General features: G+C 44.2%; 3 protein-coding genes across 5 annotated transcripts in view; all 3 read right to left on the reverse strand.

The window, feature by feature from the left end:
• Positions 1 to 22,556, reverse strand: part of LOC123464831 (ATP-binding cassette sub-family C member 4-like) — an 891,549-nt gene that overhangs the window by 764,840 nt on the left and 104,153 nt on the right. The gene's annotated exons all lie outside the window — the stretch shown is intronic.
• Positions 1 to 22,556, reverse strand: part of LOC123464828 (ATP-binding cassette sub-family C member 4-like) — a 293,559-nt gene that overhangs the window by 97,919 nt on the left and 173,084 nt on the right. The window lies entirely within an intron of this gene.
• Positions 15,569 to 22,556, reverse strand: part of LOC123464558 (ATP-binding cassette sub-family C member 4-like) — a 48,012-nt gene continuing 41,024 nt past the window's right edge. Inside the window, exons 10-12 of the mRNA XM_045162469.1 lie at positions 20,780 to 20,869; positions 18,817 to 19,008; positions 15,569 to 15,787 (exon numbers count right to left, since the gene is read on the reverse strand). Of these exons, the coding sequence (XP_045018404.1) occupies positions 15,584 to 15,787; positions 18,817 to 19,008; positions 20,780 to 20,869 (486 nt within the window). The 3' untranslated portion in view covers positions 15,569 to 15,583. The remainder of the gene's footprint in view (positions 15,788 to 18,816; positions 19,009 to 20,779; positions 20,870 to 22,556) is intronic.

Raw genomic sequence — 22,556 nt, forward strand, 5'->3', positions numbered from 1 at the left:
TAAGGAAAACAATGAGTAATACTGAGATTTCAAAACTTGACTAAACTAAAACACTATTTTATTTCTATCTGGGAATGCGAGAAAAGGGATCCATGTCATTTAAAAATGTGTACATTCTTAGACAGCTTTCTAGGTGATTATTTATAATTAATGAGGCAAATATTCACAACAAAAAATTAATAGATTCTTGGTAATCTTTGCCAGAGTGCATTTGCTAGACACTTGTTCCCAAAGAATGTTAGATAGAAAATGAATGCCAGAGTGGCCTCTATCAGTCACTACAATATTCCCAATTCCATTCAGGAAGCAAGTCTTCTTTCATTTGGAGTGAACACCTTCCACCTATGAAAGTAAAAGAACAGAATCCAAACGGCCCAAATCACAGTGGAAATCACCCAATGGCTCAGAGCACCCACCAGTTCTCTTAGTCAAGACACCCCTCACTGCTGCTGCTGCTAAGTCGCTTCAGTTGTGTCCAATTCTGTGCGACCCCATAGACGGCAGCCCACCAGGCTCCCCCGTCCCTGGGATTCTCCAGGCAAGAACACTGGAGTGGGTTGCCATTTCCTTCTCCAATGCTTGGAAGTGAAAAGTGAAAGTGAAGTCACTCAGTGGTGTCTGACTCCTAGCGACCCCATGGACCGCAGCCTACCAGGCTCCTCCGTCCATGGGATTCTCCAGGCAAGAGTACTGGAGTGGGTTGCCATTGCCTTCTCCAACACCCCTCACTATTCAACCTTAAATTGTTTTCACAGTTTAAAAAAAAAAAAAAAAAACTACTCCTACATTTCAAATGTAGACCCCAAGGGACTCAGGCCCAGTGTCATTCCACAGGGTCCACAACCCCTCCAGGGAAGCAAGTGGGTGAGCCGGGGGCTCCAGGCAGGTACTCTGGGAGCCCAAGGCCCTTGCAGAACAAATCTCAGGAACCTGGGCCAGAGCTCAGCCTGTGAGTGAGTCAGATAGAGTCTGGAGGCAGCAGACTGCAGCTCAGTCCCTCTCATGAGACAGACGACATCAGACAAGTGACTAAACCTCAGTTTCTTCACCTTAGAACATCAATTACAACTCACCCATGTGTTCTGAGAAATCAAACCACCAATCTACTCAGCAAATGTCAGCTTTCTTTTCCACTCTTCCCTAGCCACGAGCGTCATGGCTCAGGTCAGAAAACTCTTAAGGGACACTGTGGGCACTGAGTCTATGATCAGAAATAAGACCCTGGGATGTAAACACACACACCATCCCTTTGCTAAGTCTAAAAGGATTCTTTTTACTTTGACATGTGTTAGTTCAGTGTTCATACCTAAGTTTCTTGACTAAAACTTGTTCAAACTTAGTACTAAAAACTTAATACTGAATCAGAATTGTTTCTCCTTAATTAATTACCTGCCAATAATCTCTAAAGGTGGATGTTAATCAAATCTGACAGGGTATTGTGTCCAAGATGAACCAACCCAAAAGTTTTAAGATGTTTTCTTCCTAACATCCCATCACAGATGAGGTAATACAAATAATTACAATGAAGAGATCAGTTAATGGCTTTGAATTTTTCCTAAATGATGCTTTTATCCAAATCACGAGAAGAATACACTATTTCCAAGTTTTTAAAGATTTCCAAGTCATGCCATAGAAATGACTGAGTCAGCAACCAGTTGTATAACAGTTATTCCAATATAGTCTGTGTTAATCCTATAATCCCACATATAATCCTATATAAGGGCTCTATTAAAAGGGGACGCATCTTGCGCTGGAGGTGATACAAGTAAGACAGAGGCCCCACCTCCGTTCATTCAATCGGCAGAGGTTTGCTGAGGAGCCAGGCACTGTCCTAAGTGCTGAGGATCCACATATAGGTCAAGATGGAAGACAATACTCTGCACCGTGTAGAGGACACAGTGAGCAAGCATAAAAAACCCACTATTGGGCTGTGACCTGTGCTCTGAAGGAAAAAGAAGGGCAGCTGCTGTCTTAGATGTGGAGACACGGGAGCCCTGAGACTAAGTGGGGAAACATCCTGGAAGAAGGCACAGCAGGTGCAGAGTTCCTTGGAAAGAACAGGCTGGGCTGAGGTGTCTTCCTGCATTCATAGTTTATGGGTGGCAGGTGGTGGTGGTGGTTTAGTGGCTAAGTCGTGTCTGACTCTTGCAATCCCATGGACTGTAGCCCGACAGGCTCCTCTGTCCATGAGATTTTCCAGGCAAGAATACTAGAGCGGGTTGCCATTTCCTTCTCCAGGGGATTTCCCGACCCAGAAGTCGAACCCGGGTCTCCTGCACTGCAGGCAGATTCTTTGCAAACTGAGCTACAGCGGGTGGCAGGGGGACTCATAAATGGTCAAGTGCACCCACTGAGGGCTGTGGGCAGACAGAGGGCACGGGCGCCCCCTGGAGGCAGGAGGGAATGGCAGGTCCCATCCTCCACCTTCCTTCTGTGTCCTGGCGCACTGCTCCCTGGCTCTGGGACAGAGGGACCGGTGTGTACAGACAGACAGGGTGAGAAAGGACCCCCACAGAGCCAGCCAGCTGGACACCGATGGGTGTGGGGACGAACTGGAAAGGCTGATGGGAGCAGACAGCAAGGAAGCCTGTTTGTTTAAGGACCTGGAGCTGCTTTATGAAGGTGGTGGTGGTGGTGGGGAGGTGTATCCATCAAGGGCTGGAGCAGGTGGGTGAGCTGTGTAGACAAGAGGGTGAGCTGTGTAGACAGCAGCGTGGGAGTCTTATCAGACAGACCCCAAGATCTGATGATGCAGGAGGCAGGGGTCTAGTGATGTGGGGCTGAACCAGGATGGGATCCATGACTGGACACAGATGAGACTGCATCACTTCACATAAGGCCCTCACCTTCTGTAGCTGATAGAATCACTGTGTTCACAGCATAAAGCTATAAAAGTCATGAGCCTCAATGACCTTGGATATAAATTCATGACTGAAGGAAACTGTTAATGGCAAGCAGACATGTGAGTCATTCATTTGTAATACAAAACCCTCCCCATGACTAAGCTTCCACACAACCACCATATCTCACAGCATATGTTCATCCAATTCTCTGACTTGAAAACACTCTCCAGTTGCTGCTGAGTGGTTTCCTAAATTGCTTTCACGCTCTCTGCTTTAAGTTTCCCTAGAGAATGAGATCAAATTGCCAACATCTGCTGGATCATGGAAAAGCAAGAGAGTTCCAGAAAAACATTATTTCTGCTTTATTGACTATGCCAAAGCCTTTGACTGTGTGGATCACAATAAACTGTGGAAAATTCTGAGAGATGGGAATACCAGACCACTGACCTGCCTCTTGAGAAACCTATATGCAGGTCAAGAAGCAACAGTTAGAACTGGACATGGAACAACAGACTGGTTCCAAATAGGAAAAGGAGTACATCAAGGCTGTATATTGTCACCCTGCTTATTTAACTTATATGCAGAGTACATCATGAGACACGCTGGGCTGGAAGAAGCACAAGCTGGAATCAAGATTGCCGGGAGAAATATTAATAACCTCAGATATGCAGATGACACCACCCTTATGGCAGAAAGTGAAGAGGAACTCAAAAGCCTCTTGATGAAAGTGAAAGAGGAGAGTGAAAAAGTTGGCTTAAAGCTCAACATTCAGAAAACTAAGATCATGGCATTTGGTCCCATCATTTCTGGGAAATAGATGGGGAAACAGTGGAAACAGTGTCAGAATTTATTTTGGGGGGCTCAAAAATCACTGCAGATGGTGATGGCAGTCATGATTTAAAAGACACTTTCTCCTTGGAAGGAAAGTTATGACCAACCTAGATAGCATATTGAAAAGCAGAGACATTACTTTGCCAACAAAGGTTCGTCTAATCAAGGCTATGGTTTTTCCAGTCATCATGTATGGATGCGAGAGTTGGACTGTGAAGAAAGCTGAGCGCCGAAGAATTGATGCTTTTGAACTGTGGTGTTGGAGAAGACTCTTGAGAGTCCCTTGGACTGCAAGGAGATCCAACCAGTCCATTCTAAAGGAGCGTGTCCTGGGTGTTCTTTGGAAGGAATGATGCTAAAGCTGAAACTCCAGTACTTTGGCCACCTCATGCGAAGAGTTGACTCATTGGAAAAGACTCTGATGCTGGGAGGATTGGGGGCAGGAGAAGGGGACAACAGAGGATGAGATGGCTGGATGGCATCACTGACTCGATGGATGTGAGTCTGAGTGAACTCTGGGAGTTGGTGATGGACAGGGAGGCCTGCTTGCTGCAGTTCATGGGGTCGCAAAGAGTTGGACACGATTGAAGACTAAACTGAACTGAACAGAACTGAGAGAATGTGGTTTAAAAACAAGTCTTAAGCTTGCTTCTATCAAGTATATATCCAAAGCGGTATACTCAAAATATTTGAGAGGATTTTATAATTATCTCCAGTGTTTTAAAAAGAACTCAGGAGAACTTCTGTGATCAGCACACTGTCCTTAGCACCAAAATGCCTTGCTCTCCTTCCCTGTGACATGGATGCAATGACCAGCAGAATCTGTTCCTGCCTTGATGGAGAACTTGTGCAGATGCACACAAGACGGGGTGACACACATTTGTGAACTCAGGGTCGGGTGCTGGGAACAAGGAGGCTGAGCTACTCATGATGCCAGGAGGGTGGGGGTGGGGAATCACTGTCACAGCACGAGCTCTTGTCATTGAACTCATGGCAAGACACAGGCACTTCTCTAAGGGAAAATTCATCAAGGCATGAACGGGAGAGGCTGGGAAAGGGGGGTCAGATCAGAGAGCTGGAGACCATGCCATGTGTCATCTGCCCTGTTGCCTCTTGTTCTCAAGGATTCTGTGCCACTATTCAGGTTTGTATGTGTGTTACAATATACCTAACATGAAATTTACTGTTTCTGCTGTTTTAAGCATACAAGTCAGCGGCATTAAGTACATTCACACTGATGTGCAACCATCACCATCCATCTCCACCACTCTTTTATCACCCCAACACTAAGCATGTTTTATACAAGGGCAGGTTCCACCAAAGTCTAACAACGCTCACTTAGTGGATGTGGAATCCCAGCTTCTAGCCAGCTCCTAGTGTCCAGAGCCCAGAGCTCCTCACAGGCCTCCCTCTCTCATTTGCTGACTCTGCTGAAGTCTCTACTTTGCTATTCTGGACCTGCTGTAAATCAATCACATCCCCTCAGATTCATATGTTGTCACCTTAGTAGTCAGTACCTTAGAATTTGGTGTCATGGACTTTAAAAAGGTAATCATTACCCTTAATTATACTGAATCTAATCTAATCTGACTGGTATGCTTAGATGAAGAGACTAAGATACAAGGACAGAGACACAAGCATGAAATCAATAAAGTTAGAACACACCCCCACCATGCACAAAAATAAACTCAAAATGGCTTAAATACTTAATCATAAGATGTGACACCATAAAACTCCCAGTAGAGATTATAGGCAAAACATTCTGTGACATAAATTATACCAATGTTTTCTTAGGTCAGTCTCCTAAGGCAACAGACATATAAGCAAAAATATACAAATGGGGGCTTCCCTGCTGGCTAAGTGGCAAAGAATCCACCTGCCAGTGCAGGAGACACGGGATCCCTCCCTGGTCCAGGAAGCTCCCACATGTGCAAAGCACCTCAGCCCATGCGCCACAACTACTGAGCCTGTGCTCTGGGGCCCAGAACCGCAACTACTAAGCCCACACATGATAAAGCCTGGGCTCTGCAATGAGAGAAGCCACCACAATGAGAAGTCCATGCATCACAGCTAGAGAGTAGCCCCTGCTCACTGCTACTAGAGAAAACCCCGACTGTGTGAGGACACAGCAAGGGGCATGTGGTCAGAAGCCAAGGAGAGAGGTCTCAGGAGAAACCAAACCACCCACACCTTGAACCTGTAGCCTCAAGAAATGTGAGAAATTTAATTTCTATTCTTTGCACCCCCATCTGTGACAACTTGCTATAGACTGAATGCTTTTCTCCTCAAAAGTCATACATTGAGACCTAATCCCCACTGTGTTGGTAATAGGAGGTGGGGCCATCGGGAGGGACCAGGTCATGAGGATGGAGCCTGAATGAAAGGGATTAGTGCCCTGATAAAAGGAACCACATGGCTCCCTCACCTCTGCCACCACGTGAGGCCGCAGGAATCGGACTCTAGCAGACTGAATCTTTCAGCACCCTGACTTGGACTTTCCCAGCCTCCAAAACCATGAGAGAAAAACTTCTGTTATTTCTAAGCCACCAAGCACTGGTCTCCTGTGAGAGCAGCCTGGACAGACACAGTCCTAGAAACTAACACAGAACCTGGCAGAAAGAATTTCCAGCTTCTCCCTGCTGCACACTCCACCTCCTCCAGGTGAGGACGTGCCTGCTGTTCTCACAGCCCTGCTTCCTCCTCCCTCCATACCTGATTTTCTACTCTTGCTTCAGCAAAGGACTGGGTCTCTTCTCAGCCTCCATGCACCTGGTCAGCCTGCAGGCCCCCAGGGCACTGCCCGCCCAGCCCGGGCACAGGGAGCTTTCCAACTTCAGTGAAAGTCTCCAGCTGCCACTTCCACTTTACATTCAGCACTTACTGCTGCTGCTGCTAAGTCACTTCAGTCATGTGTGCGACCCCACAGACGGCAGCCCACCAGGCTCCATCATCCCTGGGGTTCTCCAGGCAAGAACACTGGAGTGGGTTGCCATTTCATTCTCCAATGCATGAAAGTGAAAAGTGAAAGTGAAGTCCCTCAGTCGTGTCCAACTCTTAGCGACCCCATGGACTGCAGCCTACCAGGCTCCTCCGTCCATGGGATTTTCCAGGCAAGAGTACTGGAGTGGGTTGCCGTTGCCTTCTCTGTCAGCACTTACTATCCTGTATTAAAACCCTCTAAACCCTGACTCTGCTGAGCTTTTCTCAGGCATCTGTCTTAACAATCTCCACATAGAGATAGGTTCCTCAGAGGCAGGAATGAGAGCTGGGCATCCTCTTCTCCCTTATTCTGCTTAGTGAGGTCCTTCCCTTCTCCTGGCTAACTGTCCTCCTTGTAAACTAAGAGGTTATATTCAGTAAGGCATTGATCTCAGTGCACACAGAGGGTGTTTATAAGTGCAGGGTATTTATAAGCGCATCTGGAAGGCTCATTGGCTTTAACAAAGTGAACAACAGCAAGCGACCTGACCGTGGGGGAGATGTGGAGGCTGTTTTAGGAAAAAAACAAGTTTGCAAGGCTTTCAAAAAGGCCAGTCTAGACTCCATAAGAGGCCTCAGTGGTGTGTGTTAGGACACATTATACACAGAAAAGAATCAGAGTTGTTCTACTTTAGTCATTGTGTAGCCAACCAGGAGCCACTGACAAGTTCTACATTTTAGAAACAGGAATGAGAGTCAAGACTTAAGCTAGATTATAGGTGACTCTACATTGTAGGTCTAAGTATTAATTCTAGTAAGTGTCCATGAAATAACATGAAATGATTGAAATCATACTCAATGTGGAATAAATGATTCTCAAGTTCTAGTCTTTATTAAATCTAGACTTAATAAAGACTTTATTTCCAAAGTGATAGAATAACAAGCATAAACCAACAGGGTCTTTCCAACTGAAGCCCTATGTCAGTACGAAAACATCTCTTCTAAAGTGCCTTAAGCAAATGATGGAGGAAGGAAACTGGCAGCCAAGTACCAGGTTATAGAGTCTCATGCTCTGATTTAAAAACCCTACATCATCTTTCTTATTCCTGGCATCTGGATCCCCCGAAGTGTCTGGTAATCAACTGCAAGTAGCAGGAGGGAAACTGCCATCTATCCCTCACTCCCTAAAGCACGGACCCCACTGGCCCCCACACACTGGAAGCACCTGCTGTATGTTCCTGTCCTGACCTCATCATAAGGCAAGATTTCTCTACGACAGATCTTCTGTGGAGGGAAGGGAGGGAAGGGAGGGACACCAGGGCAGAGGGAGCTGAGTCTCCTGGAGCATAAAGACCTTTCTGAGCTCTCTTCCATCATCTTTGAAGGGCACTTGGGAAGAAGAAACAATAGAAAACAGGAGCAAACTCACTGTTCAAACAAGTGCCTGCTGACTCCTGCATCCACTGCGCTGAGCGGATCGTCCAGGAGGTAGATGTCTGCGTCCTGATACATGGCTCTAGAAAACACAGAGAGATGTCAGGAGAGGACACTTCACACTCCCTGGGTCTTATCTCTGAATCGTGATGGCATCCAACAACTCCAGGTTCCTTCCAGAACCCCAGGGAAGGGCCAAAACCCTGCTTCACACAGCCCAACCCGGTGAGCGGGGTCTGCGTGCTCACATCCACTAGGAGCCGTGGAGGAGAGGGGCAGGATGGCAACTGAAACCCCACTTACCTGGCGAGGCTGACCCGGGCTTTCTGTCCTTCACTCAGCGGGGTTCCTCTGTCTCCTATCTCAGTTAGATCTCCTTCTCCAAAAGCTGTAAATCCTATACAGATAGAAAAGGGGAAAAAGATATAAAATGTGTTCTACTACCATCTTACACTTTTCACATTAGTTCCTCATACAAGTATTTGATTAACATGCATACATGCTCAGCTGCTAAGACGTATTCAACTCTTTGTAACCCCATGGACTAGGGCTTGTCAGGCTCCTCTGTCCATGGGATTCTCCAGACAACAACACTGGAGCAGTTTGCTGTTTCCTCCTCTAGGAGATCTTCCTGACCCAGGGATCGAATCAGTGTCTCCTGTGTCTCCTGCACTGGCAGGTGGATTCTTCCCACCAAACTACCTGGGAAGCTAAAGCAGTGGGTATAAGTCAGAGTAACTAAACTGTGACCTTGAACATTAAAAAAAAAAAGTCTCAGTGTTTTTTATTTGTTTTCAATCTGTAGTTTTGCACAGCATCTATGCATTTGACCATTTTAACAGATATTTACTGAGGACCTACTTTATGACAGGCATTGCTCTGGGCACAATGAATTCTGTTGTGAACAAACAAAGCTCCTAGAGTTTCTTTCCATGATGGAAGATGGACGATATGGAAAATTACCTGAGCACAAGTACTGAGGACAAGAAGGAAAAGCAAGCTGGCTCAGGAGGATGGAGAGTGAAGGAGGGAAGTGAGTCCACACTGGGGGGGAGGGCTCTGCTCAGAGCCCTGTGAGCAGATCTGGGGGAGGGGCTCAGGTAGACCTGGAGAAGCTGCTCCACACAGAGGGAGGAGCAAGTGCAGGGGCCACGGGGAGATGCCCAAGGTGTTCAGGACAAGCAAGGAGAGAGGAGAGCAGAGCTGAGTAAGAATGAGGAGAGTGAGGGCAGAGACACAGCAAGATGGAGCCTGGGGGCACTCCAGTAAGAAGAGGAGGGGGGAGGACGGACCTATTTGAGGTTTTAAGGAATCACTCCTGTGTTTTACAGAAAAAAGACAGTAAGTAGGGAAGGGTGAGGGTGGATACAAGTGAGGAGGCTACCAGAGTAATCGAGGTGAGAGATGACTGTGGTCAGGACCAGAGTGAGAGCAGTGGGAATGGAGAGATGGGGTCACACTCCAGGCACATGTTGAAGGCAGAGTCTGAAAGACCTGCTAACAGGATGGGTGTGGCTGTAAGAGAAGAGGAGATTGTGGTGTGTTGGGGTGAGGAAGGGGAAGGACAGGGTCTCCATTTACTGAGTTAGGGAAGGTGGTGGATGCAGGTTTAGGGAACTCCGCTCATGGACAAGCTGAGATGACCTCCCAGTGGTGTCATGTTGCAGTTGTACATGCAGGTGTGAAGGTCTGTGCTAGAGACACATGTGTGAGAGCTGGTGGCCCAGGAGGTGAAGGCACAGGACTTGTTTTTATCAAGGAATGAGTGTCTCTTAAAAAGACATTTTGCTGATCTCTGCCTCAGCTTCCCACTTTGAGAGAAGGGATAACACCCAGACCCAAGTCTTCACAGTAATACTTAAAGTAAGTGACAGACAAGGTCTGTACAAGAAATGGGAGCAGAAAGAGCAAGCTGGGCAGGAAAACCGAAAGGAAAGAAACAGTGTGCTCAAAGGACACCCAGCAGATCAGCTGGACTAAGTAGATGCTTGTCTGTGAAAGCAGGAAAAACTCAAAGCTAAGAAGGAAATAAAGTTGTAACTTGAGGATCTGGGAATAATCAAAAGTTATATTTGAATATTATTTAAGAAGTAAATAGACAAAGCAGCCTATTTTCCCCAGAGTACCATGGGGAAAAAAGAATAATTGACAAGTACATTCCCAAAATGATGTGATAGAAATCAGGCTTAAGAAGTTGTTCAGTCACTCAGTTGTGTTTGACTCTTTGTGATCCATGGAATGCAGCACTCCAGCCTTCCTTTTCATTTACCATCTCGTGGAGCTTGTTCAAACTCGTGTCCACTGAGTCCGGGATGCCATCCAACCATCTCATCCTCTGTCATCCACTTCTCCTCCTGGCTTCAATCTTTTTCAGCATCAGGGTCTTTTCTAATGAGTTGGTTCTTCCCATCAGGTGGTAAAAGTATTGGAGCTTCAGTATCAGTCCTTCCAATGAATAGTCAGGGTTGATTTCCTTTACAATTGACATGTTTGATCTCCTTGCAGTCCAAGGGACTCTCAAGAGTCTTCTCCAACACCACAGTTCAAAAGCATCCATTCTTCTGCACTCAGCTTTCTTTATGATCCAACTCTCATATCCATACATGACTATCGAAAAAACCATAGCCCTGACTAGGCGGAACTTTGTTGGCAAAGTAATACCTCTGCCTTTTAACTTGCTGTCTAGATTTGTCATAGCTTTTCTCCCAAGGAGTAAACGTTTTTAATTTCATGACTGCAGTTACCATCTACAGTGATTTTGGAGCCGAAGAAAATAAAGTCTGTCACTGTTACCATTGTTTCCCCATCTATTGCCATGAAGTGATGGAACTGGGTGCCATGATCTTAGTATTTGAATGTTGAGTGTTAAGCCAACTTTTTCACTCTCCTCTTTCACATTCATCAAGAGACTCTTTAGTTTCCCTTCACTTTTTGCTATAAGGGTGGTGTCATCTGCATATCTGAGATTATTGATATTTCTCTCAGCAATCTTTATTTCAGCTTATGCTTCATCCAGCCTGGCATTTCACATGGTGTACCCTGCATATAAGTTAAATAAGCAGGGTAACAATATACAGCCTTGTACTCCTTTCCCAAATTGGAATCAGTCCGTTGTTCCACATCCAGTTCTAACTGTTTCTTCTTGACCTGCATACAGGTTTTGCAGGAGGCCAGTAAGGTGGTCTGGTTTCCCATCTCTTTTAGAAATTTTCCACCCTTTGTTGTGATCCGCACAGTGAAAGGCTTTATCATATCAATGAAGCAGAAGTAGATGCTTTTCTGGAATTCTCTTGCTTTTTCTATAATTCAACAGATGTTGGGAATTTGATCCCTGGTTCCTCTGCCTTAGACTTAATTTCGATGGTATTATATTAGAAGTCTTAGGTTGCCTGTAATTATTAATTGGCACATTCTGTCATAGACAGAGTTTGTTCGGAGTTTTTATCTACTAAACCTATATGCAAATCAGGAAGCAACAGTTAGAACTGGACATGGAACAACAGACTGGTTCCAAACAGGAAAAGGAGTACATCAATGCTGTACATTGTCACTCTGCTTATTTAACTTATATGCAGAGTACATCATGAGAAACTGCTGGGCTGGAAGAAACACAAGCTGGAATCAAGATTGCTGGGAGAAATATCAATAACCTCAGATATGCAGATGACACCACCCTTATGGCAGAAAGTGAAGAGGAACTCAAAAGCCTCTTGATGAAAGTGAAAGAGGAGAGTGAAAAAGTTGGCTTAAAGCTCAACATTCAGAAAATGAAGATCATGGCATCTGGTCCCATCACTTCATGGGAAATAGATGGGGAAACAGTGGAAACAGTAGCAGACTTTATTTTTTTGGGCTCCAAAATCACTGCAGATGGTGACTGCAGCCATGAAATTAAAAGACACTTACTCCTTGGAAGAAAAGTTATGCCCAACTTAGATAGCATATTCAAAAGCAGAGACATTACTTTGTCAACAAAGGTCCATCTAGTCAAGGCTATTGTTTTTCCAGTAGTCATGTATGGATGTGAGAGTTGGACTGTGAAGAAAGCTGAGCGATGAAGAGTTGATGCTTTTGAACTGTGGTGTTGGGGAAGACTTCTGAGAGTCCCTTGGACTGCAAGGAGATCCAAGCAGTCCATTCTGAAAGAGATCAGTCCTGGGTGTTCTTTGGAAGGAACGCTGCTAAAGCCAAAGCTCCAGTACTTTGGCCACTTCATGTGAAGAGCTGACTCATTGGAAAAGACTCTGATGCTGGGAGGGATTGGGGGCAGGAGGAAAAGGGGACGTCAGAGAATGATATGGCTGGATGGCATCACTGACTCAATGGATGCGAGTCTGAGTGAACTCTGGTAGTTGGTGATGAACAGGGAGGCCTGGCATGCTGCAATTCATGGGGTCGCAAAGAGTCGGACACAACTGAGTGACTGAACTAAACTGAACTGAAACCTCTCATGCCTCAACCTAGGATGCACATCAGTACCTTTCTGCAGGTGAAGGCCTCACTTCTCTGTCTCTACTGCAGCAAATCTGGGGAGAAAGCAAGTAGCTCACTGGTGCCACCATGACAAACAAGTTCTTTGACCTCCCTGAGTCTCATTTTCCTCTGCTATAGAATGTGCTGCGGAAACCAGAGTCTCTAAACTCAAGGATGCTGTGAGAATCTAAACAAGTGTGTGAACACCTCCACAAATGAAAAAATGACATGAGTTGATTATAACTTGCTGTTGGTGACTGATCCCTATTTTCTCACCAAGCCAACAGTAGGACACTGTTTACAGTGTGAATCGTAACATAAAAAGCACATGACCACCACAGAAGAAAGAGACTCCATCCGAACCCTCCCTGACACCACAAAGACACAGGCACACACAGGTTCTCCACTCACTCAAATCTTAATGGAGGTGCATCTGATGAAAGGCAGGAAATGTTTTGTTGTAATAATTTATAATCACCTCACATTCTTTCTTTCTTGGGCTCAGAAATTAATACCATATCTTGCTTTTGGTTTTCATTGAAAAAATGAGCTGTGTTATGTTCTCAGCCTCATGCCCCCACACAGAATTACTTGGCCTCTCTTTCACTGTTCACAGTCCTTGCAAACTGTTATGCTTAGTTTTTATGCTTTGATTTTATGTTGTTCAAATGGTTTTCTTCTTAAAATAGCACCACATTGTTATACAGCAGTCTTAAGCACATTGTAGAAAAAGCACTCACAGCCTCTCTTTCCAGGACCCAAGAAATTATCTCTGAGTCTGGTAGTAATACTTTGAGTGTGTTGTTGACTCTGCACATTGTATATGAACAAGCCACCAAGGGGAAAAACACTTTGGAGGATTTGAAGTAAAACCAAGTCAAGTTGATTTCTCAGCCAATGTGTTCTGATTCGATTAAAGGGGAAAAGCCTGAGCTGAGTATATATTACAGTTCCTTCCACTGACAGGAAAATGTTCTTATTCATATTTGTTGCCTCTAAGTTAAGTAAGTAAGTGTTAGTCACTCAGTCACGTCCAATACCGTGATCCCATGGACTGTAGCCTACCAGGCTCCTCTGTCCATGGAATTCTCGAGGCAAGAATACTGGAGTGGGTTGTCATTTTCTTCTCCGAGGGATCTTTCCAACCCAGGGAGTGAACCCAGGTCTTCCTACATTGCAGACAGATTCTCTACTGTCTGAGCAACCAGGGAAGCCCAAAAATGTAACTGATTCTCACTGAACAGCAGACACACAAACTAGAGGCAAACTAGGAAAAGGCGGGTACTGGTTTGGTGCCATCCATCCAGAGGAACATCAAGGGCCCTTCAGCAATGGTGGAGACTTACAGTAGAAGCAAATGGTTAATGAGGGCCAGATGTGAGGCCCTGGCAGAGGAGGGCTGGGTTCCAGAGTCAAACAGCAGGAGGCCTTGCTTTCCTTCACAGCTTTTCTTCCATTTGGAATTGCTCTTTCTCTCACAGCCTATCAATATCCTGCCCATTTTCTAGCCTCACCCCAAACACACTCTCCCATGAAACCATCCTGCACTCATCTCTCTTCCTGCTGGGTTGCCAAGGCTCTCATCTCTCATCTCTCATCTCTCATGAAGGACCATCTTATTCTGCTCCATCATTTGTACATGTGCACATGGCTTCTCTCAGCTTCTGCGGGGTAAGATCTGTGCATGAAGCTCTGTGCTGGACCCTGATGCTCATTATCGCTAATCCTCACAGCAAGATGCACAGTAAGTACTGGCCCCATTTCACAACTAAGGAAACTGAGAGTGAGTGAGGTCACATCACTGGCCAGATGTTAAACAGAAGAGCTGGAATCTGAACCAGCTCATGTCAGTTCAGAGCCTTCTTCTCTTTCACATCATGCCACCCAGATGGTGACTGAGGTATATTTGAAATGAAGACAACTCAATAAAGTAACTCAAAACTTGAAGGCCTCTATACCTAGACATATAAATATCAATAAACTTATTATCTGATGATTGTCAAAGCAGTCTGAAAAGAAATGTCCAAGTAAGTGATCTATGTGGAAAAATATTAAACTAGAATTTATCAATTTGATACCTTTAAATACATGTTCACTAAACATTTTCAAATGCCTTAAAGATAACATGTAACAAATGTTACATACTATACTGGGTAACAGGATATTGTTATTGTTGATTTACATAATGTACTATGTGTAGAGCACCTATAGAAATATCAACTTGAACAATGGAAGTTAAATACTTCTTTCTTACATGTCACATTTATGGATATAATTTTCCAGAATCTGGCTGAGTTTATAATTAAAAATTAATTTATTTTAAAACTCATTTACAGAGTACTTGTTTTGTCCCTAGCAATCAGGTGCTTTAAAATCATTACCACATTTCATCCTCAAAAAAACCTCATGAGGTTGATAGTTTTACTATCTCCATTTTACAGATGAAGAAACAGGCTTGTAAGGATCAAAAAACCCAAAACCAAACATCTGGTCAATAGAGTGACTGGGACTCAATTCCTGAACCTTCTGACTCCTAGACCTTGGAGTTGATGTCATCAACCTGAATCAACATTGCCCTCTGATTACTTCATGTCTCCCTGTTTTGTTACAGAAAAATTTTCAGCTCAATGAACTTAAAGAGTTACTTCAATAAGATTTAGTATAATACATCTAGTTGCTACTAACATATGTTTTATATTAAAATGTTGCTTTTAGAAAGACAGTAATGAAGATCCTACATGCAGAGTAGCAAAGGAGACACAGATGTAAAGGACAGACTTTTGGACTCAGGTGAGAAGGCGAAGGTGGGATAATTTGAGAGAATAGCATTGAAACATGTACAGTACCATAAGTAAAATAGATGACCAACGCAAGTTTGATGCATGAAGCAGGGCACCCAAAGCTAGTAATCTGGGGCAATTCAGTGGGATAGGGTGGGTAGGGAGGTGGGAGGGGGGTTCAGTATAGGGGGACACATGTATACCCATGGCCGATTCATGTTGCTCTATGGAAAAAATCATCACAATATTGTAATTATCTTCCAATTTAAATAAATATTTTTTAAACAATAAATGTTGCTTTTTTTATGGCTTTTCCTTCAAGATTTGGGGGATGTAGGGGTAAAGAGAAATCTTTATTACATTTATGTTGCTGCTGCTGCTGCTAAGTCGCTTCAGTTGTGTCCGACTCTGTGCGACCCCAGAGACGGTAGCCCACCAGGCTCCCCCTATCCCTGGGATTCTCCAGGCCAGAACACTGGAGTGGGTTGCCATTTCCTTCTCCAATACCTGAAAGTGAAAAGTGAAAGTGAAGTCGCTCAGTCCTCTCTGACACTAGAGACCCCATGAACTGCAGCCTACCAGGCTCCTCCATCCATGGGATTTGCCAGGCAAGATCAATGGATGGATAAATGGATGGAGAGGAAAAGGTTAGAATAGTAACAATAGCCACCATTAACTGAAACTCTGGTCTCTTTACATTTCACAGGCATTTTCTGTAGCCTTTACAGTAACCCCAACCCTCCCCCATTTAATAAGAATGGAAACTGAGACACATATCTGGAATTACTACCCAGGACTGTTTCTCTCCAAAGTGAAAGTGAAAGTCGCTCAGTTTTGTCTGACTCTTTTCAACCCCATGGACTATATAGTCCATGGAATTTTCCAGGTCAGAATACTGAAGTGGGTAGCCTTTCCCTTCTCCAGGGCATCTTCCCAAACCAGAGATTGAACCCAGGTCTCCCACATTGCAGGTGGATTCTTTACCAGCTGAGTCACAAGGGAAGCCCAAGAATACTGGAATGGGTAGCCTATCCCTTCTCCAGCAGATATTCCCAACCCAAGAATCGAACTCAGGTCTCCTGCATTACAGGTACATTCTTTACCAACTGAGCTATGAGGGAAGCTTGGCCAAGCCTTTCCTACCACACATGCCATCTCTGTGTCTGCAGGCCAGACTAACTCCAGGATGCTGCTATTTCCTATGATTGCCTTATGACCATCCTCTGATACCTGGAATCCAAAAGGAGACAGGCAGAGGCTCTTTTAACTTACTAACTAGTTCTCAGGTGTCATAAAGCCTTTGCTGACCTCTTATTAATCGGAGTCATACATGACATTTCAGAGCAGCAACAAAATCTCCTGGAAACCCTCTGACCCAATGTTCTCATTTTGCTGCAGAAACGTCAGAGGTCCAGGCAGGTAACTGGACATGTCCAGAGTGACAGCAGGCAAGTGATGAAGCTGGGGCCAGAACTCTCCTCTCCGCTACTTCTCCACTCTGGGCCTCCCTTTCTGCCAAGGAGGGGCTGGGCATGAGAGGCCCAAACTCCATGTCCCAACTACGCACACGAACAGGAGAGCAGTCCATGTTTATAGAAACGTCACATCACATACAGAAGAATCACTGTGCAGCCCAGTCCTGCAGGTCCCCTTCCCACCAGAGTCTGTGCTGCACGGATGCCCCAGGGAGGGTAAAGCCCCAGAACACTGCCCGTGTTACTGGTCCAATCACCCCACGAGGCTGTGGCAAAGCATCATCTCCCTGGGATCTGAACTTGAGCTGCAAATGTAGAGATAAGGTGTCTCATTGCTCCAGGCCTCAGTTATACTAACTATAAAGTGAGGATGGGAACATCGAAGACACTCATAAAGAATGAATAACTCATAAATCTAAATTATGTGTGTGCACATGCACGTATGAAAGACAGAAAAAGGCTTTGCACATGGACTCTGAATAAATGGGAGCTACTGTTCTCACTGTTCTACATTTGCTATCCCTTCTTTTCTTACATGGTATCGACACCATTTAATAAAAATCTAGCTCATTCCTGCTAATTTGACATCATTTCCGCAAACATACAATCACCCATGAACAAGAACCCAGAATAAAGAAACAAGCCCATTAAACAAGCAATTCTGTTTGTTCAAATGATGTGAATCCACCTGGCAATGCCGGAGACATAAGAGACGAGGGTTTGACCCCTAGGTCAGGAAAATCCCCTGCAGGAAGGCATGGCAACCCAACCCAGTATTCTTACTTGGAGAATCCCATGGATAGATAAGCCTGCCAGGCTACAGTCCATAGGGCCGCAGAGTCAGACACAACTGAAGTGACTTAGCATGCACACGATCACCTGATATATCCTATGCTGTTCGAGGAGAATTACCGTTTCCTCACAAAGCAGGTTTGGAGTCTTCAACACCACACCTTTGAAGATCTGTCCCTGTCTTTTCCTTACAGTAAAAGAGAATAGTGGGATTCCAGACTGCACTGAACAAAACCCAGGGGTGGGGGTGGTGGGGAGCCCTTCAATACTATTATTCACTGATTTTTATAATCCAAGAGAGTAACATAGTATTTAACGTTATTTACTTTTTTCCCTTTCTTTTCGCCAAATTGAATTCTCCTATCAGTTAAGTTTAGTTCTCATCATTTACTCACTAATCTTATTTAAATCCCAACATACAGTTAAACCTTTCATCTCACCATTTCTATGAAATCCAACTCCATTTCTGAAAATAATCTCCCTCAGTGAAATGATGCAGTATTAAAAGGAAATATTAAAGCATTCCAGTTTCCTTAAATAATAAATTACTAGTCAAAAATGAAGTGGAGAGAGACACCCACAGACTGAAAGGGAACAAGGAAGCATCACCTAAGTACAGGGACAGACCTTACGTGGGTTCAAACAGTGGTGAAGGAGATTTCTCAGTGAGATGATCAAAAACACGCCAACACAGACTAGCAGGTCGATAATATTCAGGAACTTGAGGTATTTTTCAGGTGAAATATAGTGATTTTTTCCCCAAAAGGCTTTACTATATTTTAGAGAAAACTAATGAAGTGTTTACAGATGAACTAATCTGAGGTCTAGGATCTGCTCCACAATACTCTGGGTGGGGGTGGGGCTGGCAGAGGGCAGGGGTAGAGATACAGGGAGACTGGCCACCAGCTGATCCTGGCTGAAACTAGGGGTGGGTACATGAAGGGTTCATTACACTGTGCTCTCTGTTTTTGTAAGTTTTTATAGCTTTCCATTAAAAAAGTTAAAAGCTAATGAAACTTCACAGATTGAAACAACCCCTCCCCCCGCCGGAAAAGGTATTCTGTGAGTGTCATTATCCCATAAGCATTAAAAGGACAGCATATGTAAATATGCCTGCATAAAATCCCAGAAGACCAACTTTAAAAATTCAGCAACATTCAAAAAATCTTTCCATTTTTTAAAAAAGAACTTTTGACAAACCTTGTAGTTTAAATCAACACTATCATTATTTGAAATTCAAATAAATGCAACTCACAAGTCATTACTCACCTCTTTCAAAGCACAAGCCTTTATTACTTTTTCATATTGTTCTTTTTCATATTTCTTCCCAAATAAAATGTTACTCTTCACAGTTCCTGGAAACAACCAGGGCTGCTGAGAGACATACGCGATCCTCCCGTGGACGTTGACCTTCCCCTGGCTCGGGGGCAGCTCTCCCAGCACAGCGCTCAACAGTGATGACTGCAACAGACGGCAGCACACACACGTGAACAGGCAGCACACAGGGCGGAACACTCCGTGCAGCACACCCAACCCCACCCTGGTGCTTGATACAGGATAGAACCTTTTCCTTCAACAGGATAAAGTACAGCCCTCACAGTTGATTCCAAAAAAAACAATTGAAAATGACACAAAAAGTCAAGGAAAAAAATGACTGATAAGGAATATATTAATAGTATAGTGAAGTCGCTTAGTTGTGTCCAACTCTTTCGACCCCATGGATTGTAGCCCGCCAGACTACTCTGTCCATGGGATTTTCCAGGTTACAATACTGGAATGGGCTGCCATTTCCTTCTCCAGGGGATCTCCCCAACCCAGGGATCGAACCTGGGTCTCCCACACTGCAGGCAGACTTTACCATCTGAGCCACCAGGGAATATAGTATAACAACAGTATAAACAATCTACTCTGCCCAGGTATCCTTCAAATGAAGTTCTACTCAGGAAAGAGTAATTAAGAAGGTTAACATCCTTCTCTAGCAGAGCAGCGCAGCAGGATGTGTATTTTGTATCTGATGTTTAATTTAGTTGCTCTTGCATCTGGGTATCTTTTACTTGACAAACACTTGTTCTTAAAAAGCTATGTGTGAAGAATATATCAAAGATGATTAACTGAAAGAACTCTGAAATGACCTGTGTCTGCAGAGCAAAAGTCCATCACCGAGGAAATCAGCACCCTTTCGTGCACACATCCCACATATTTAAAAATAATTTTATTTATCTTGATTTATTTTATTTATTTTTTATTTATTTTTTACAATATTGTGTTGGTTTCTGCTGTACCACAGTTCTAATTTTATTTATTTTTGTTTTCACTGGGCCTTCATTGCAGTGCATGGGGGTTTTCTTGTTAAGGAGCACAGGCTCTAGTGGGCAGGCTTCAGCAGCTGCAGCTCCCAGGCTCCAGAGCACAGGCCCAATAGTCATGGTGCATGGGCTTAGTTGCTCCACATGTGGGATCTTCCCAGACCAGGGATCAAACCTGTGTCTCCTGCATTGGCAGGTGGACTCTTATACCACTGAGCCAGCAGGGAACCCCACATCCCACATTTAGATTTCTGTATTTTGTTGTTTGTTTGCTGTTTGTTGTTGTTTTGTTGTTTGTTGTGCATGTGCACATTCCCTTCAGATCTTTAACATCACAGAGACGTGGTATGCATCCACACCATCAGAGCACTCACGACACTGGGCTGAAATAATATGTCTGCATGCCTGTCTCGCCCCAGAACCTGGTTGCCTCTGAAAGGCAGAGAGTTGGGGTCTTGCCCACGTCTGTATCTTTATCTCCAGCACATGGCTGCACATTCACTCTACATGCACCGACAGGATCACATCAAGTCACAGGAGGAAATACTCAAAGTTTCCGGGAACAGCTTTATGACCTCCAGACTTCCTGGAGGGTCCACAGATGAAAAGGAGTCCTCATTGTCTCTGTCCATCCTGAACAGCTGTCACATAAATAATTTCCTTCACTGAGACATCCAAATTCCCCACAAGCAATTCACAACTGGGCTATGTGAAGCATCAAGAAGGAAAAGACAATATGCATTTATCCTGATTTATTTGCCATGAAACCTTCTTGTAAAATGGGTGTTCCATGGAACACACCTAGAGAAACACTGTTTTAGACACACTCAATTCAAACTGAGTCACACTCGGCTCTGGGCTCCACTCTGAGGATTGAACAGGTGCTGTGGAGTTGCATCAAGCTGACAAAAGGCATCACAACTTACCTTTCCTGCGCCCACAGGTCCAACCACAGCTAACAGTTCACCAGGTCTGACAGTAAAGGAAAGGCCTTGTAGGGTTGGGGTCTCTGATGCCTACAAATTAAAGTTTATAAAAATGTACCCATTTTAATAAAGTAACAAATTATTTTACAAAGGGGAAAAGATAACAATAGTCAACATAACTGATATGCAAAATATAACCCACATTTTTCTCTTTCCTGTTTTAAGATACTGTGTCCTAGAGGTCTCTTCATTAAATCTTATCTCTTTGGGGATTTGAGGCAGCTTTAGCTAACTTTAGGAAGGTTCCTTCTTTGATTAGATTCCCATACGGACAGAGGAACGTTCCAACTACCACACAGTTGTGCTCATTTCACATGCTAGCAAAGTAATGTTCAAAATCCTTCAACCTGGGCTTCAGCGGTACATGAACAGAGAACTTCTAGATGTGTAAGCTGGGTTTAGAAAAGACAAAGGAACCAGGGATCAAATTGCTGACATTTGTTGGATCACAGAAAAAGCAAGAGAACTCCAGAGAAACATCTACTTCTGCTTCATTGACTATGCTAAAGCCTTTAATTGTGTGGATCACAAGAAACTGTGGAAAATTTATAAACAGATGGGAATACCAGATCATGTTACCTGTCACCTAAGAAACCTGTATACAGGTCAAGAGGAAACAGTTAGGATGAGACATGGAACAACAGACTGGTTCCAAATTGGGAAAGGAGTACGTCAGGGCTGTATATTGTCACCCTGCTAATTTAACTTTTATGCAGACTACATGATGCAAAATGCCAGGCCAGATGAAACACAAAATGGAATCTAGAATTCTGGCAGAATATCAACAATCTCAAACATGCAAGTGATACCACTCTAATGGCAGAAAGTGAAGAGGAACTAAAGAGCCTCTTGATGGAAGTGAGAGGGGAGAGTGAAAAAACTGGCCTAAAACTCAACATTCTAAAATCTAAGATCATGGCATCTGGTTTCATCACCTCATGGCAAATAGAAAGGGGGGAAGTGGAAACAGTGGCAGATTTTATTTTCTTGTGCTCCAAAATCACTTCAGACAGTGACTGCAGCCATGAAATTAAAAATGCTTGCTCCTTGGAAGAAAAGCTATGACAAACCTAAACTGTGTATTAAAAAGCAGAGACGTTACTTTGCCAACAAAGGTCCATATAGTCAAAGCTATGGTTTTTCCAGTAGTCATGTATGGATGTGAGAATTGGACCATAAATAAGGCTGAGTGCAGAAGAATTGATGCTTTTGAACTGTGGTGTTGGAGAAGACTCTTGGGAGTCCCTTGGCCAGCAATAAGATCAAACCAGTCAATCCTAAAGGAAATCAATCTTGAGCATTCATTGGAAGGACTGATGCTGAAGCTGAAGCTCCAATACTTTGGCCACCTGATGCAAAGAGCTGACTCATTGGAAAAGACCCTGGTGCTGGGAAAGATTGAAAGTATGAGGAGAATGGGATGACAGAGGATGAGATGGTTGGATGGCATCACTGACTCGATGGACATGAGTTTGAACAAGCTCTGGGAGAATGGTGAAGGACAGGGAAGTCTGGCATGCTGCAGTTCTTGGAGTTGCAAAGAACTGGACACTACTGAGCTACTGAACAAGAACAGAAATACTGGAGTGGGTATCCATTCCCATGGATAGAGGCACCTGGTGGGCTATAGTCCATGGGGTCACAAAGACTCAGACACAGCTGAAGTGATTAACACTTCACCCTTCAGCCCAGAGTATTAGATCTGGCTTTTCTGGCT

The sequence above is a fragment of the Bubalus bubalis genome, chromosome 13, assembly GCF_019923935.1.
Source record: "Bubalus bubalis isolate 160015118507 breed Murrah chromosome 13, NDDB_SH_1, whole genome shotgun sequence".
Lineage (NCBI taxonomy): Eukaryota > Metazoa > Chordata > Mammalia > Artiodactyla > Bovidae > Bubalus > Bubalus bubalis.